Source organism: Myripristis murdjan, chromosome 23 (genome assembly GCF_902150065.1).
Source record: "Myripristis murdjan chromosome 23, fMyrMur1.1, whole genome shotgun sequence".
In the NCBI taxonomy this organism is placed as follows: domain Eukaryota; kingdom Metazoa; phylum Chordata; class Actinopteri; order Holocentriformes; family Holocentridae; genus Myripristis; species Myripristis murdjan.
Window position 1 is genome coordinate 15599900 of NC_044002.1, and position 13076 is coordinate 15612975.

At 41.7% G+C, this 13076-nt stretch overlaps 1 protein-coding gene across 3 annotated transcripts in view; it reads left to right on the forward strand.

Moving 5' to 3' along the window:
* Positions 1-11987, forward strand: part of dock4b (dedicator of cytokinesis 4b) — a 133258-nt gene extending 121271 nt beyond the window's left edge. For 2 of the 3 annotated variants that reach the window (XM_030045868.1, XM_030045869.1), the window contains 5 exons: positions 1082-1191; positions 1785-1857; positions 6217-6333; positions 7102-7166; positions 10888-11987. In XM_030045868.1, the coding sequence (XP_029901728.1) occupies positions 1082-1191; positions 1785-1857; positions 6217-6333; positions 7102-7166; positions 10888-11343 (821 nt within the window). In that variant the 3' untranslated portion in view covers positions 11344-11987. The remainder of the gene's footprint in view (positions 1-1081; positions 1192-1784; positions 1858-6216; positions 6334-7101; positions 7167-10887) is intronic. The other variant, XM_030045870.1, reaches the window with a different exon arrangement.
* Positions 11988-13076: the final 1089 nt, after the last annotated feature.

A 13076-nucleotide genomic window follows, 5' to 3' on the forward strand; every position in this document is an offset into this window, starting at 1 on the left:
TCGAACGGGAGGTCTGAGAGAGTGGGGGGAAAAAAAGAGAGAATACAAAATGAGCCGAGATGAAAAATGGAACGGATGGAGAAGGGAAGACAAATGCTGTTGAGAGGAAGAGAGAGCAAGAGAACAAGATATGATTACAGCTATGTGGAGTGGGCCTCTTAGCCCTCAAGACAATCTTAAATCCAGCCCAGCCTAGGCTTTACCAGCCTCCACCACGTCGGAGAGTGAATACCTAATGCCCTTTCTGTCCGCCCTGTTATCTCGCCGCACTCTGATGTGCCAGTTTGTTTCTGCCCGATCCACATCATAAAAGTAAGAATATATGAAGACGTTTATGGAAGCGTATACACTCCCCTTTGGCAGTGTGCTTGCAGCAGGCAGTGCCCTTATAAAAATGGCCTCTGTCTACCCATAAAGACTGCAGAGAGTTATTGCCGAGGCGGTCTTATCTGAGTGAGACGCACCGATGGGTATCTCATGCTCATATGATAGCCATCCCAAAGCTATTGCACTCACTAATGGATCGGGATCTATAGCCGGTGTCAGATGAGGGGAGTTAGAAGCCGTTTGTGTAAATGGAGACAAGGTTTGAACAAGCGTGTGAGGGTGTGTTTGTGCCCACACATGCCCACATTAATGCATGTGGGTCTGTATGCATGTTTGTGTATGTGTGTAACAGTATTTTTTATTTTTTTTTAATTTCTTTTTTTGTCTGTAGGCATGTGCAGCCATATTGTACATGTGTTGTCAGGGTTTGGTTTGTGTGTGTGTGTGTGTGTGTGTGTCTGTGTCTGTCTCTCTTGCGACAGCAGTGCAATTGACCAGGCCATTTATCATGTTGTGGAACTAGTGAGGCAGAAAAAATGGTGAATGGGCTTGGAGGGAGAAAGAGAGATTGGCCTTTCCTGATTGCCAGTGTTTGCGGGTAATAGTCTAACACCTTGCCGCTATTTGTTCCCGTGTGTGTCTGTGCCTGTGTGTGTTTCTATGTGAGCGTGCCCGTGTCTGCATACAGGGGCGCTCAGGCACATCTATACGTATGTGTGTAACCGCTGTAACACTTCTCGCTGTCTGCCCCCAGGTTCGCCCCAGATGGCCGACAAACACAAGCATTCCAGAGAAAACGCCTGTCTGTCTCCACGAGAGAGACCAGTTAGTGCCATCTTCCCTAATCCCCTGGACCCTGCACAGGTTAGCACACACACACACATACACACACACATACACACACATGAGCAATGCTTATCCTGTATATTTTTAGGTTATGCCCTTCGCTTATGTTATGTCCTGTAAAGTCACAGTGAAACAGCATTTTTAGAGTCCCTTGCTTCCTCAGTTTGATGTGTTTGCTGTTGGAACAGGTTGCTGGGGTGGGGCTTAACATAGAGGGGCATCTTTCACAAGTGGGAGATTTGAGCAGAAGGGTGTGTTTGTTCAAAAATGTGATGTTTTTATTGGTTTAAATTTTTGCTCATGCCTACTGGTTGAGCTACACTTGATAATATAATGATAGTAATGTGAATTCAATTAAAAAAAATACACAAAACAAATAAAATTTAGTGACATATTTGGCATTTATTGTTGAAAATGAACATTTTGACATGGAAAATTAGCTAACAAATGGAAAAAAGTCATGTTCAATTTCACTTTAAATCTTAGTGATTAGAGCTTTTATTTTTATTTGAAAATCATGTATAGACAGCCTTCTGTGGCTGACTCAGAGTACCCACCGTCATATTGTATTAGTACTTAACAGTAATTTGAGCTCCTTGTTCTCTGTGCAGCGAGCCCCTCCTCATCAGATAGGTGATACCACCCTACCAAGGAGCGACCCCAACCTCTCAGCACCAGACAAAGGTAACATGCCACCTTTTAAAAGTCTTTCACAGCCTCCTCCTCAAGACACACTGGACTTGCCCACTCGACACCCTCAGAAACCCTCAGAATATACGCTTGACTTTCAGCTGGAATCATTTTCAAATAGGGTAATAACGTCAGTAATGGCTGACATCAATTTAAATACCTATCAACATTATGCTGGGGAAAAAAGGGAGATTTTCTCAGGCCAAGCAAATTACTGACCATCAGTGCCAACCAACGCCATGTAATCCTTAACCGTATATGAATAAAAAAACAAATAAACAAGAATGTAAAATGATTTCATGAGTCTTAAGCTCATATGGTAACGCAGTGAATAAAAAAAAGAGGACTGTGAGCAAGGTTACTCATTATTACAAGTTATTACAAAATGTACAAACTATTGAAATAAAAATTGACATAAACACCCACAACAGCCTGCTCTTCATATCAATAACAAACACTGCTTGAAAAAGAGTGCGAGTGAAGCAATATGAGTTGTCTCGAACTTGTGCTTTAAAAACATACAAAAGAAGTGAAATAAAAAAAAAATATCCAGCATTTCAAATGCATTTGCAAATGAGATTTAAGCCATATTTGCTTGTGGTTTAAAATGCGATTTAAATGACGCGATGCAGATGCGGCACAGTCTTACCGCTGTGGCCAATCAAAACAGTTTTCACACTGTCCTTAATGTCAGTTGCAGCATGACACATGATGGTGGCAACACGTCCGGAGCACCAGAAATGAAAAACCGGAGAGCCGGCCGCTGCTGTGGTGCAAGACATTGCTGCTTATCCGTCACTGCCAATGTCTGCCGATTCGGAGGAATTCTGCACCGTGACTTGATAAATGAATGGCATGAAGACACAGATAATGCTTGCACATTCCCTTTCTGCAGCTGTTTTGTTTTGCCTCAGTCTCCGTACGTGCACACACCTACGCCGTTACCGCAGCAACCCATTCAGATATTTACAGTGCCTGGACACACAAATCCAACCTGATCACTTGCAAATAACTTTGGACAGTCTGTCCTAATGATCAGATTTGAGAAACAAATCAGAATTGCTTGCAGTCTCAACAAAGCCTGAGTGTTATTCACTGGTGCTCATGCCATTGTCCTAGAGTGCCGCGCGTACCTATGAGGCCATGGTGGCGGTCATCTGTCCGCACATAGAGTGTGTGTGACAGCTTGACCACTGAGTGTCTGGAGGCATCTGTCTTCACACAGCTGCTTCGGGGAGCACAGCCTCCTCAGGACACCACACACACACACACACACAGTCACACACACACACATACACACACACACACATTCACAGAGTCAGCTGCATATTTCTCTGCTTCCTAACCAGACAGTCTAGATTAGAGCTTTTCATCTTCCTTCACCCAGGAAGAGTAATAAAACGGCAGGTAGTATTCCTGCAGTGCTGATGGACGTGTGTGACATTCATATGTATGAATGCATATCTATTAGTTGTGCTCTTTTCCTCTCCTGAGTTGTCATTTTTGCTTTGCGCAGGCCAGAGGGGATGCATATTTTTGCATTTTATGGTAAAAATATGCTGGCGAATTGAGACTGAAAGCTGACCCCACATGTCTAATTAAAAAAAAAAAAAAAAAAAAAAAAAACAGAAACCAAAGGAACGGAACCATTTGATTGCTTCATCCTTGCAAAGCTCAGACAGTGTAAAATGAACACGCGGAATGTAATTTCCTTCCATAAAACAAGATGAAATATACAAGATATTTATATCCCACCTTTCAAATTTCATCCTTTACCAACCTTTGCGGTACATATGGTATGGATATGTGATGTACACATAGTTGTAAAAAGTATTAATAGCATTTTATTTTGATCTTTAACCAAACAACCAAAAAAACTTATGCATAGGATAAAGTCATCAAATCACAACAAAACAAGCAAAATAATATATACTACAAATCAAAACAAACCATAGCAATATCTCTTTTACCAAGAAGGGGTAGCCTCAGGCCTTTGTGTAAATTTTTCACAGTACAATTTTTCTATCCTTACCTAATTTACATCATTACAGGCACTCAAATAAATTTTTTAAATAAATTGTACTATGTTTGTAGTGCACTATTGCAACTGTTTCGTAATTGGGGAAAAGTTGCTTAAAGTTGGTCCGGTTAATTCTGTGATTGCGTCATCGACAACAAATGACGGAGGACTGCGCACGAGCAGAAGTGCCACAAAACAGTTGAGGGGATTGCAGAACAGCTTGAGCACGATTAGGGAGGCAAATGATAGAAACGCATAAAGAGACACCTTAAAGTAAAGAGGAAGTAGTTTGGATGTGTTAGTTTCCCTGAGATTCTCACACACTTTCAGCTCGCGAAGTTTTCAGTGTGATTTACGTGTGAACTTTAAATAATGCAGTGAGATAAAGATAGCTGAATGGCATTGCAGTATAGCAGCTTGACACCGTGTGCATGTCACCATAAAGATGGGTGTTAGATTTCACAGAGAACCTGTGATTACACTGTATAAAGATGCAGCCTGTCAGAGCTCCTGTGGTAAACCTCTAATTACTGCATAGCATCTTTACAAATAGTGTCATACGTTGCGGTCTTTGGAATAAAGTGCTCATCAGACAGCAGTTTGCCACTCAAAGCTACTGCGGCCTTACAGATGTTTTTGTCACCCGACCTGACTGCGACTTAACTTTTTTTACGTTCAGTTAACATTGCGTCTCTTTCTTACATATGCACATTTACCGTAGACTTTAACATTCGCCGTGTTGAAGCTCTGTATTGTATTTGCACAGTTGTCCTTGTGTCTTGCATACATTATTTGTGTATGTTGTTATGTCGCATGTTTTTTTTATACTGGGTTGCAAACAACTTTCCCTGTGTTGGATAATACATATTGACTTCACTTGAGTTTTGCCGACAGATCATTAAAGGAACACTTCACTCAGAATACAAAAAAGGATGCTTTCCCACTTGCCCCTCGTGCAGTCTGTCATTCCAGGTAGTTTCAAGGTGATTTGACGGGGTTTCCAGTCTAATGCGGTCTTCCCTTGGCCCTTTTCAACTGCAAGAACTCACTTAGGCATGCCGCACCGTGAAGGCTATTTCATGGGTTCTGAAAACATTTCCATTGGCAGTGACAAAGTTTCAGTTTAAGTTCCCAGAACCTGATTTAGTTCATGATTTAGGAACCTGATTTTGTCCCTGCTCAAGAGCCGATCCTAAAATCTCAGTTTCAGGAACTTTTAAGAGGAGCAAGCAGGGCTGTCTGACTGGTCCAAGTTACATCAATGACACAAATGGCAAAAAAAGTGCGAACTGCAGGTTTTACTAATGGGTGCATGTCCTGATCAGTATTTGGGGAAAATCAAGAATCGATCCTAAACTCCTTCTGTGTGCAGTTTAACAAGCAACATACCGGTAACATCAGAGTGGTTACAAATGGAAAAACAAACGCTGCTTTTGGGAGAGCAGGATATCCAGTGCACTGCCAAACAGTGGGGAAAAATAAAGTAACACTACAAAAAAGATTAAGCCTGAAGCACCCCCTGTCCTTTACGGTTGGCTTTCCATACAGTGGAAAAGGAAACAAAAGGCAGCCCCTGAACTTCACGGGTTCTGGCAGGTCCTAGGTTAAGGAAAGTACCAATCCATCTGCGGTTCTGAATCGAAAAGGGTCACCTGTCTCCCTTCACCCCATTACAGCGGGGCTGGATAGGTATTCTTCAGTGAAGCTCAAACTGCTAAAAATTTACATGTGAAAAACTCAAAGAGACAAAGAGTTTCTTTGGGAAGTATTTCTTTACAAAGAACATTGGCAAACCACATTTATCTGCATCTAACTCATGCTCATCGGGGGCAGATAGATGTTTTGGGTGAACTGTTCCTTTAAGAATGAAGCATCCTGATTGATACTGCCCTCAAAAGCCAAAAGGCAAATGACTCTGACACCAAAGATATTGGTATTTAAGTAGATAGCCTACAATATATGCTATGTTATATAGTTAAGTGAAATTTAATACTATACTTTTTGTTGACACTGTATGAACTCTAAATTCTAGTCTCAACCTTTTACTGTTAGACGAGAGATAAAAGAAGTTATTGCAGCTTGGCATTGTAGGGCAGTATCTATTAAAGGAAAATTCCAGCCAAAAAACAGAATTACACCCTGTTTTTAAACATTGTTAATGGTAGGGTGGAATTTTCCTTTAAAAATGTTAATAAAAAATGCTGATAGGATGTTTCTCCATGTTGTCAGTTATCATGTGGATGATGCCATCGTGATCACTGTGTTCTCCATGTTGTCTTGTGTAACCTGATGAACTGTATTGACGTGTGATCTGTCTGTGTGCTGTATCAAAGTGAGACCTACGCCCAGTAGCTGGAGCCTAGACAGTGTCAAAGAGGGCGCTCCGTACTTCTCTGACTCTGTTGGCAAATTGCTATGCCCCCCTGTCCCTCCTAGGCCACCATATTCAGGTAAACTGGCCGGTCACAACGAGCCTACTGCTGACGAATGGCACTAATTTTCCATCCGGACTTTTGACACCTGGTGCTTTCTCCACCTATCCTACTATTTTTTTCTCCTGTCTGCAGTTCTCAGCCTCTATCTTTTTGTCCTGCCTTTCTTGTCTTGTTAACATCCACCTAAACAATGGTACCACCACTGCACCCTGTACTAACTTGCTTCAAATGCTGATATTTTCTTGTAGGTGATGTTTTAGAACAAGTGTGTAAACGTCTTTGGACTTTTTTGGGGGCTGAAGTCAATCCCATTGAAATTCCACTCAATTCCTGGATATTGTTTTTCACTCCCCTTGAGAAATGCATGTCATACATTTCAGCAACAGTTTTCTCCAACATCGACCCTAAACTCAGTTTTAGTTATTCATTTATTTACAGATGCTACAGAGTTGACTTATTCCCCAGTGCTTTCTGATGTATTGCACTGCCCGGCAGCATAATAAGCAGATTGGGTGTTTTTTTGCCCTCGCTGCATAGAGCAGAAACAGCTGTTGGATGTAGAAACAGCTTAAGGCAGCCTAAAGGACCTGCAGCACATCACTGCTTATTTGATTCATTGATGCTTTAAGCTACTGGCCTCTCTCAGCTCTATGTGTGTATGTTTGCATGACTCATGCTGTGTCATTCTGGTGACTGGTAGAAAATGGCCCTTTAATTTGAATTTGCCCTCTTTTCTTCTCTTTTTCTCTGTCTTTCCGTGTCTCTCTCTCATCTGGTTGTCAGTAGGTTCTTCAGCTAAGAACATGAGGTCGCAGTCACCTGTTCCCACTTCCAGATCGCCGCAGAAGGTTGGTTTTGTTCCTGTCAATTAGTTTCTCTGTCTGGCAGTCAGTTGGCCGGTCAGAGGTTTTGTCTACTTGGTCTCTCTCTCTCTTTCTCTCTCCCTCTCTCTCTCTCTGAGTCAGACTGACCTTGCTCAGTGGCATCCTCAGGCCTTTGTCCTGCACTGCTAACAGCCCTACTGAACAGCTCCAGGGTCTCTCTCCTACACTGTGTCAACTCATGGCCGGAGTGCCTTGCATCATAGTTCACTGGAGCTGCTAGCACTGCTGAAAATGCAGTCTTACTCTACACCAGGGCGTTTTGCAGCAGGACCCAAATGACTGGCTAGAGGGCATTGTTTAGAGTTCCTTATCATACACCAGATAGAAGCAGCTGCTGCCTGCTGTTTTCATTTCACACTCTACCAAAAACATCAACCTAAAAAATGAAAAATCAGTTTAAATCATTTGGCTTCACAAGATGTTTTTGTCTATGAAGTTAATTGAAGCTTAAAATAACTGATAGGTTACCTTTTTTTTTCAAAGTGACCCCCAGGGCTTCTCAGCCGAACCCGAGTAAAAAACATGAACATGAACGTATAAGGAATGTATTCCTTTCATCAAACAAGAAGCAATATTTATATCCCATCTTTCAAATTTCACCCTCTATCAACTTTCATATCAATTTATGATGTCCACATAGCCGTATTAATAGTATTTTTGTATGTAACAGTAGTCTTATGCATTCAATAAAATCACAACAAAACAAGCAAAATAAAATAAAAAAAAATACCACAAATCAAAATGAGGAATAATTAAAGTGTCAGTATAGAATAGTAGAGCATGACTTCAGCTTTATTATTGTGATTATACCACAGTTTTGTCTTTAATTTTTTAAATTGATTTTATTTTATGAGTAGCTGCTGAGAAAATGAATCCACAAAGAAAAATATTCCATCTGTTTCTCTCTGTGTCAGCTGCTCCAGTTTGATAGGTCAGCTGCTTCTCTGTGTCAGCATAGATGTTAAAGGTAAACAAGACGAAGTGATACATCTGCAGAAAATACAGTCGGAGCGTCATTATTGGAAATACTGGTAGTTACCCCCCATCGGCAGCCATCAGAATGCCTCTCGCTGTGTTATAATTTCACTAATTAACTTGAAACTGTTATGATGCTAAAACAAAAAAGAGTGCTTATTACCAAAAATAGATAGAGGTTGTGTCTTTGCCTCCATTGTCATCTGTTTGTTTGCTTGTCTGTTAGCATGATAGCTCAAAACTAATGGACAGATGAAACCTCATGAAAGAGCTGCTTTTGGAGTATCTAGGTCAAGGTGCAGCATGGTGGAGGTTGCCGTCTTTGACTGTTTTATGTTTTAATCTCACCACTCTGAATCTATATGCCAGCATTCAAGTTTGACATTTCCATAATTTAATACTTAAGACCAACCAAATGTATTTTTTTCATCCCAGGGACTATAGGACATACCTTTAAATGAGGGTTTGTGGCTTAATGGTAATGAACTCTGGGGTTTGGAACATGAAATTTTTGAAAATTCATGTCCCAGAGTCCTTATTTAAATTTTTTGTTTTTGATTTATGCCATTTATTAGTATAATCAAAGACATACAGTAGATATACAATGCACAGTAGGAAACATGAGTGCTAGTGGAGCTGGGGGAAAAAAGAAAAAAAAAGATGTGTCGACAGAGAAGTGTTAAAACACATTTTAAATATCCATCACCTCAACTGTTTTTATGTTCACCTACAGATAAATTGATTTCTCTCCCATCGCCTGCAAGCTCTGATTTATTGTTAATGAGCCTCTTAGTAGTTAATACCATCCTGCGTATGCAAAGTAGGTCTAGAAAAGGTGAACAAACAAAACAGCAAATGAGCATTTAATGAGGGTGCAAAAGTTGTTTTGAAAAATCTGTTTGATGAACCAAAGCTTTTCTCCTGCAAACAGCTATCAGTATGTGCTTCGTTAGCTGGACACAAGCAAAAAAGGCAAAGTCAATAGGTGCAAAGTCTTTTTACATGTGACAAGTACCAAGTGTGTGTGTGTGTGTGTGTGTGTGTGTGTGTGTGTGTGTGTGTGTGTGTAGGGCTTGTCTATGAGAGAGCGAAAGAGAGACAGAGAAAGAGAGAGAGAAGAGTGAGTGTGTGTGTGTGTGTGTGTGTGTGTGTGTGTGTGTGTGTGTGTGTGTGTGTGTGTGTGTGTGTGTGTGTGTGTGTGTGTGCAAACTGATACATGAGTGACAGCTCAGCACTCAGCGTGCCCTGTCAATCACGTTGGTGTGTGTGTTTGTTTGTGTGTGTGCTCAGGCAAGAGCAAAGGCCTGGAGCGAAGCGCTAAGCTGCCCATCACAGCACAGCCAGGGACAAGTCCTCTATAGACCTCCAGCAGGCTCCATTACCTGGCATACACACACACACACACACACACACACACACACACACACACACACACACACACCACTCAGTGCAGCCAGGGGCCCATTACTACAGCCACAAACCCCAGGACAGATGTGAACCTGCAGAAAACACACTGCCAGTATAACGGTGGTGCACCATTATTTTTCTCTGCAGGTCAAGATGATATTTGGTCATAGTAGCCTCTTTCTGGAAAAGTAGGTCAGGAGTTTACATCTGCTTGTCAGCATTCTGATAAATATACTGATTCTCAACATGCCAGCTACAAATGTGAAAACATTTCCCAAACCATGCAGTTCAAATGGTTACCTGTGATTGATGATTAGATTCCTGTTTGTGCATTCCCTCCTGCAGCATGTGTGATACAACCTTACTGATCAATTGTACTCTTCACTAGCTCCAATTAAGTGTGAGCAGATACAACGGCAGTGGCATGCAATTGCTCAGAAAAAAAAAAAAAACATTTTGATGAGCGATTGGGTTCTTGAGGCGGGGAAGCATGGCATATTGTGTTTTTTCGTCTCGGTGCACAGGACCAGGTGATGAAGTGGAAAAACCTGGCCCTCTCAGTCTGTTGACTGACTCTTTTATTAAGTATTTATTGTTTATATTCGGCTGTGTCAGCACAAGTGTTCGAGATGGCAGAATAGTGGATGTGATGTGCACAGCGTGGTCACAAATGCTTACCATTACTGAATCCCTAGATTTTCGGCATGAAAAAAAAATGCTGAAAATCATGTCCGACTATGAATATGACAATTATAATTGCCTTTTACAAAGATCAAGATGTAAAGCGTTGTTGCCTTTTTTTTTTTTTTTTTTAGCTAAAAGAGTGTCTATAGAATGCCAAGTCTTCTCCTGACTGGTGGACTGGGAGTTTTCAAAGCTCTTTTTAATTTGTACTGAAATAAGGCTGTTTTCTTTGGCTTGCCTCGGCCTTCAACAACTACTGACAAATAAACAACATTATTTCAAGACAGTGAACCATAATACAGACGAGGTGAAACTGCTGCTGAATAAGCTGTAAATTCTGTCATCTATACCTGAATACATCCACATCTGTACAAGCAAACAGGCACACCAAATGATAAACTAGATGAAATTACAACTTTCCTCTTGTGTGTCCACTTACCTTGCCAGCTACAGTTCAAGTTCATTACCCGGCTGGGGTCACTCACTCAGTCAATTAGAAACACTCATTATTCTTGGCTGGCCCCGCTTGGGCAGTCTGGCAAAAAGCAGATTAGATGTGAACAAGACAGCATAAAAGAGGTAACTGAGACTCCCTTGTTCTTTCTCTCTCTCTCTCTAGACCACGGCGCCACCTTTCACTCCTTCGCCCACCGAGTGCCAGTCTGCCGGTCTGGTGTCAAACTCCCCCGTCCTCTCCGGCAGCTACAGTAGTGGCATCTCCTCCCTCAGTCGCTGCAGCGTCTCGGAAGCCTCAGGCACCGAGTTGCCTGCAGGTGACCACCCTACCCACCCCCTGCCCCCACCCGCCACCATGCCAAACTCCGTCTCCAGCAGCTCAGACGAGCCAATCCGCAGAGAGAACAAGACGCCACCCCCCTACAGTGTGTATGAGAGGAACAACCCTCGCAGACCTGTGCCGCTGCCCCACAGTCTGTCAATCCCGCCCCAGACGGACCCTCCGGCCCTGCCGCCCAAGCCTCATCAGCTCCGCACAGGCAGCATGAAGCTGGACGCAACCTCTGACCCCCGAGTCCCCAGACCCAGGCCTCTGCCCAGGAAGGTCTCCCAGCTATAGGTGCTGGTTCTGGGCTATGGATATAGAGCGAGGGTCTGGGCTGGTAGTATGGAATGGAAAAAACACACTGGCGCATTTTGCACTTTTCTACTGGGCACTCACTTGCTTTTTTTTAAGTTCAGTTTGGCTCTCCTGACCAATAGTCCAATGAAAGACACAGACCTACAGTTTGACAGGCAGTCAAAAACTGGAGAGACTGTCAAACTCTGCAAGTCTCTTTTTGTATTTACAAGAGGGCATTGCATTGACTTTGTCATTCCGCACTTTTAGCTCTAGTATGTACCATAGATCACCATGGTCAATCTCATAACATGTTTACCAGAACTTCTAAAAAAAAAAAAAAGACAGTTTTGATAGATGTAATAATCCCAATATATGTATATTGGTATATATGAGAAGTGTTTTTGCCTTAAGTATTGGAAACAGAGTCTTTTAGCCGTGAGTCTTGCACGTTTTTTTTAAGTACTCTGTACTTTTGTATACTGTATGGCTAAAAAGGTGCTAGAGGTCTCGCGTATGCATTTCAGTGAAGTGTAGTAGACAAGGGTGTGTTCTCATAGTCACGTCCACACTGGCAATAGAATGTCAATTTGAAAGAAAAAAAAAGAAAAGATCTTAGCACCTTGAATCTGTGCTAAAAAAAATACATTACAGTTGAATTTTTACATTTCTAAGTTGTGCTTATGCCTGCATTTTAACACTCCGATAGAAGTAATTACTGACCCTCTTATGACATTTCTGCTCATTGATATACAAAGCACGATAAAGGTAATTTCACCGCAGTGGTAACAGCAGTTTTGTGTCTCATTTTCCCAAATGTAGGTTTAAGTAGATCAGAGAACTAAAAGAGGTTTTCAGCGGGAATTTGCCATAAACCACTCTGCATCTTTTTCCTCCCTAGAAGTTGTCAAAACCAGCCTCTCATGTTTCCCACAAGTCTGCAGTTAAGAATGATTCCCCCTTAGAGCTGAAATCATAAACCTACACCAAAAACACCGGTTAATGCGGCTGCTGCTGAATGTTTCGGAGCTCAGCTATTTTCATCGACCTGGAATTTGTCAGAGTGGCGGTTGTGAACACACCCTGTCCCTCCTGCATGATGTACATGACAACAGATCGTTAGGGGGATTACCAAGTATTGTGCCAAAGGAAAATGTACAGTATGCTGTAAAGAATCCTAGAACTTTTTACAACTGGAGCCTGGAAACAAGACACTTGGAAACACACTGACAGAGACAGACTTTATTGAGGCTGATGTCAAGAGAGAAACAATTCTGAACCTGATTTTAAGTTGACGCCCAAAAATCCTGATTAATCCGTAGTCTGTTGATCAGAGGTAACTTTAGACAAGCACAAAAGAGATTTTATCACCTGTATTATGACCAGTACTGTTATTAAGGACAATATTTGACAAAACAGTAATTAAAATAGAGAAGAATTTCATGTCTAGCTGCCATTCTCTTGCCTGTCAGCAAAGTATGAGGGCTGACACTCAGTTGGAGACTCCTTTTGAAGAAACATTTTCAAACTAATTGTTGTATAGTGAAATATTTGTACAGCTGATTATAAAATTTACTTTCTGTTCCATTTAAAAGATGGATGTCAGTTGACTGCACTATAAGTAGTTGCCCAGTTCAACCATGTTTAGGCAATGAAGTGAGAGTTCAGCGACAAGCGGATCTGACACAGTTTTGTATAAAAGAGCAAATTCTAGCATAAAATATCGATCACTC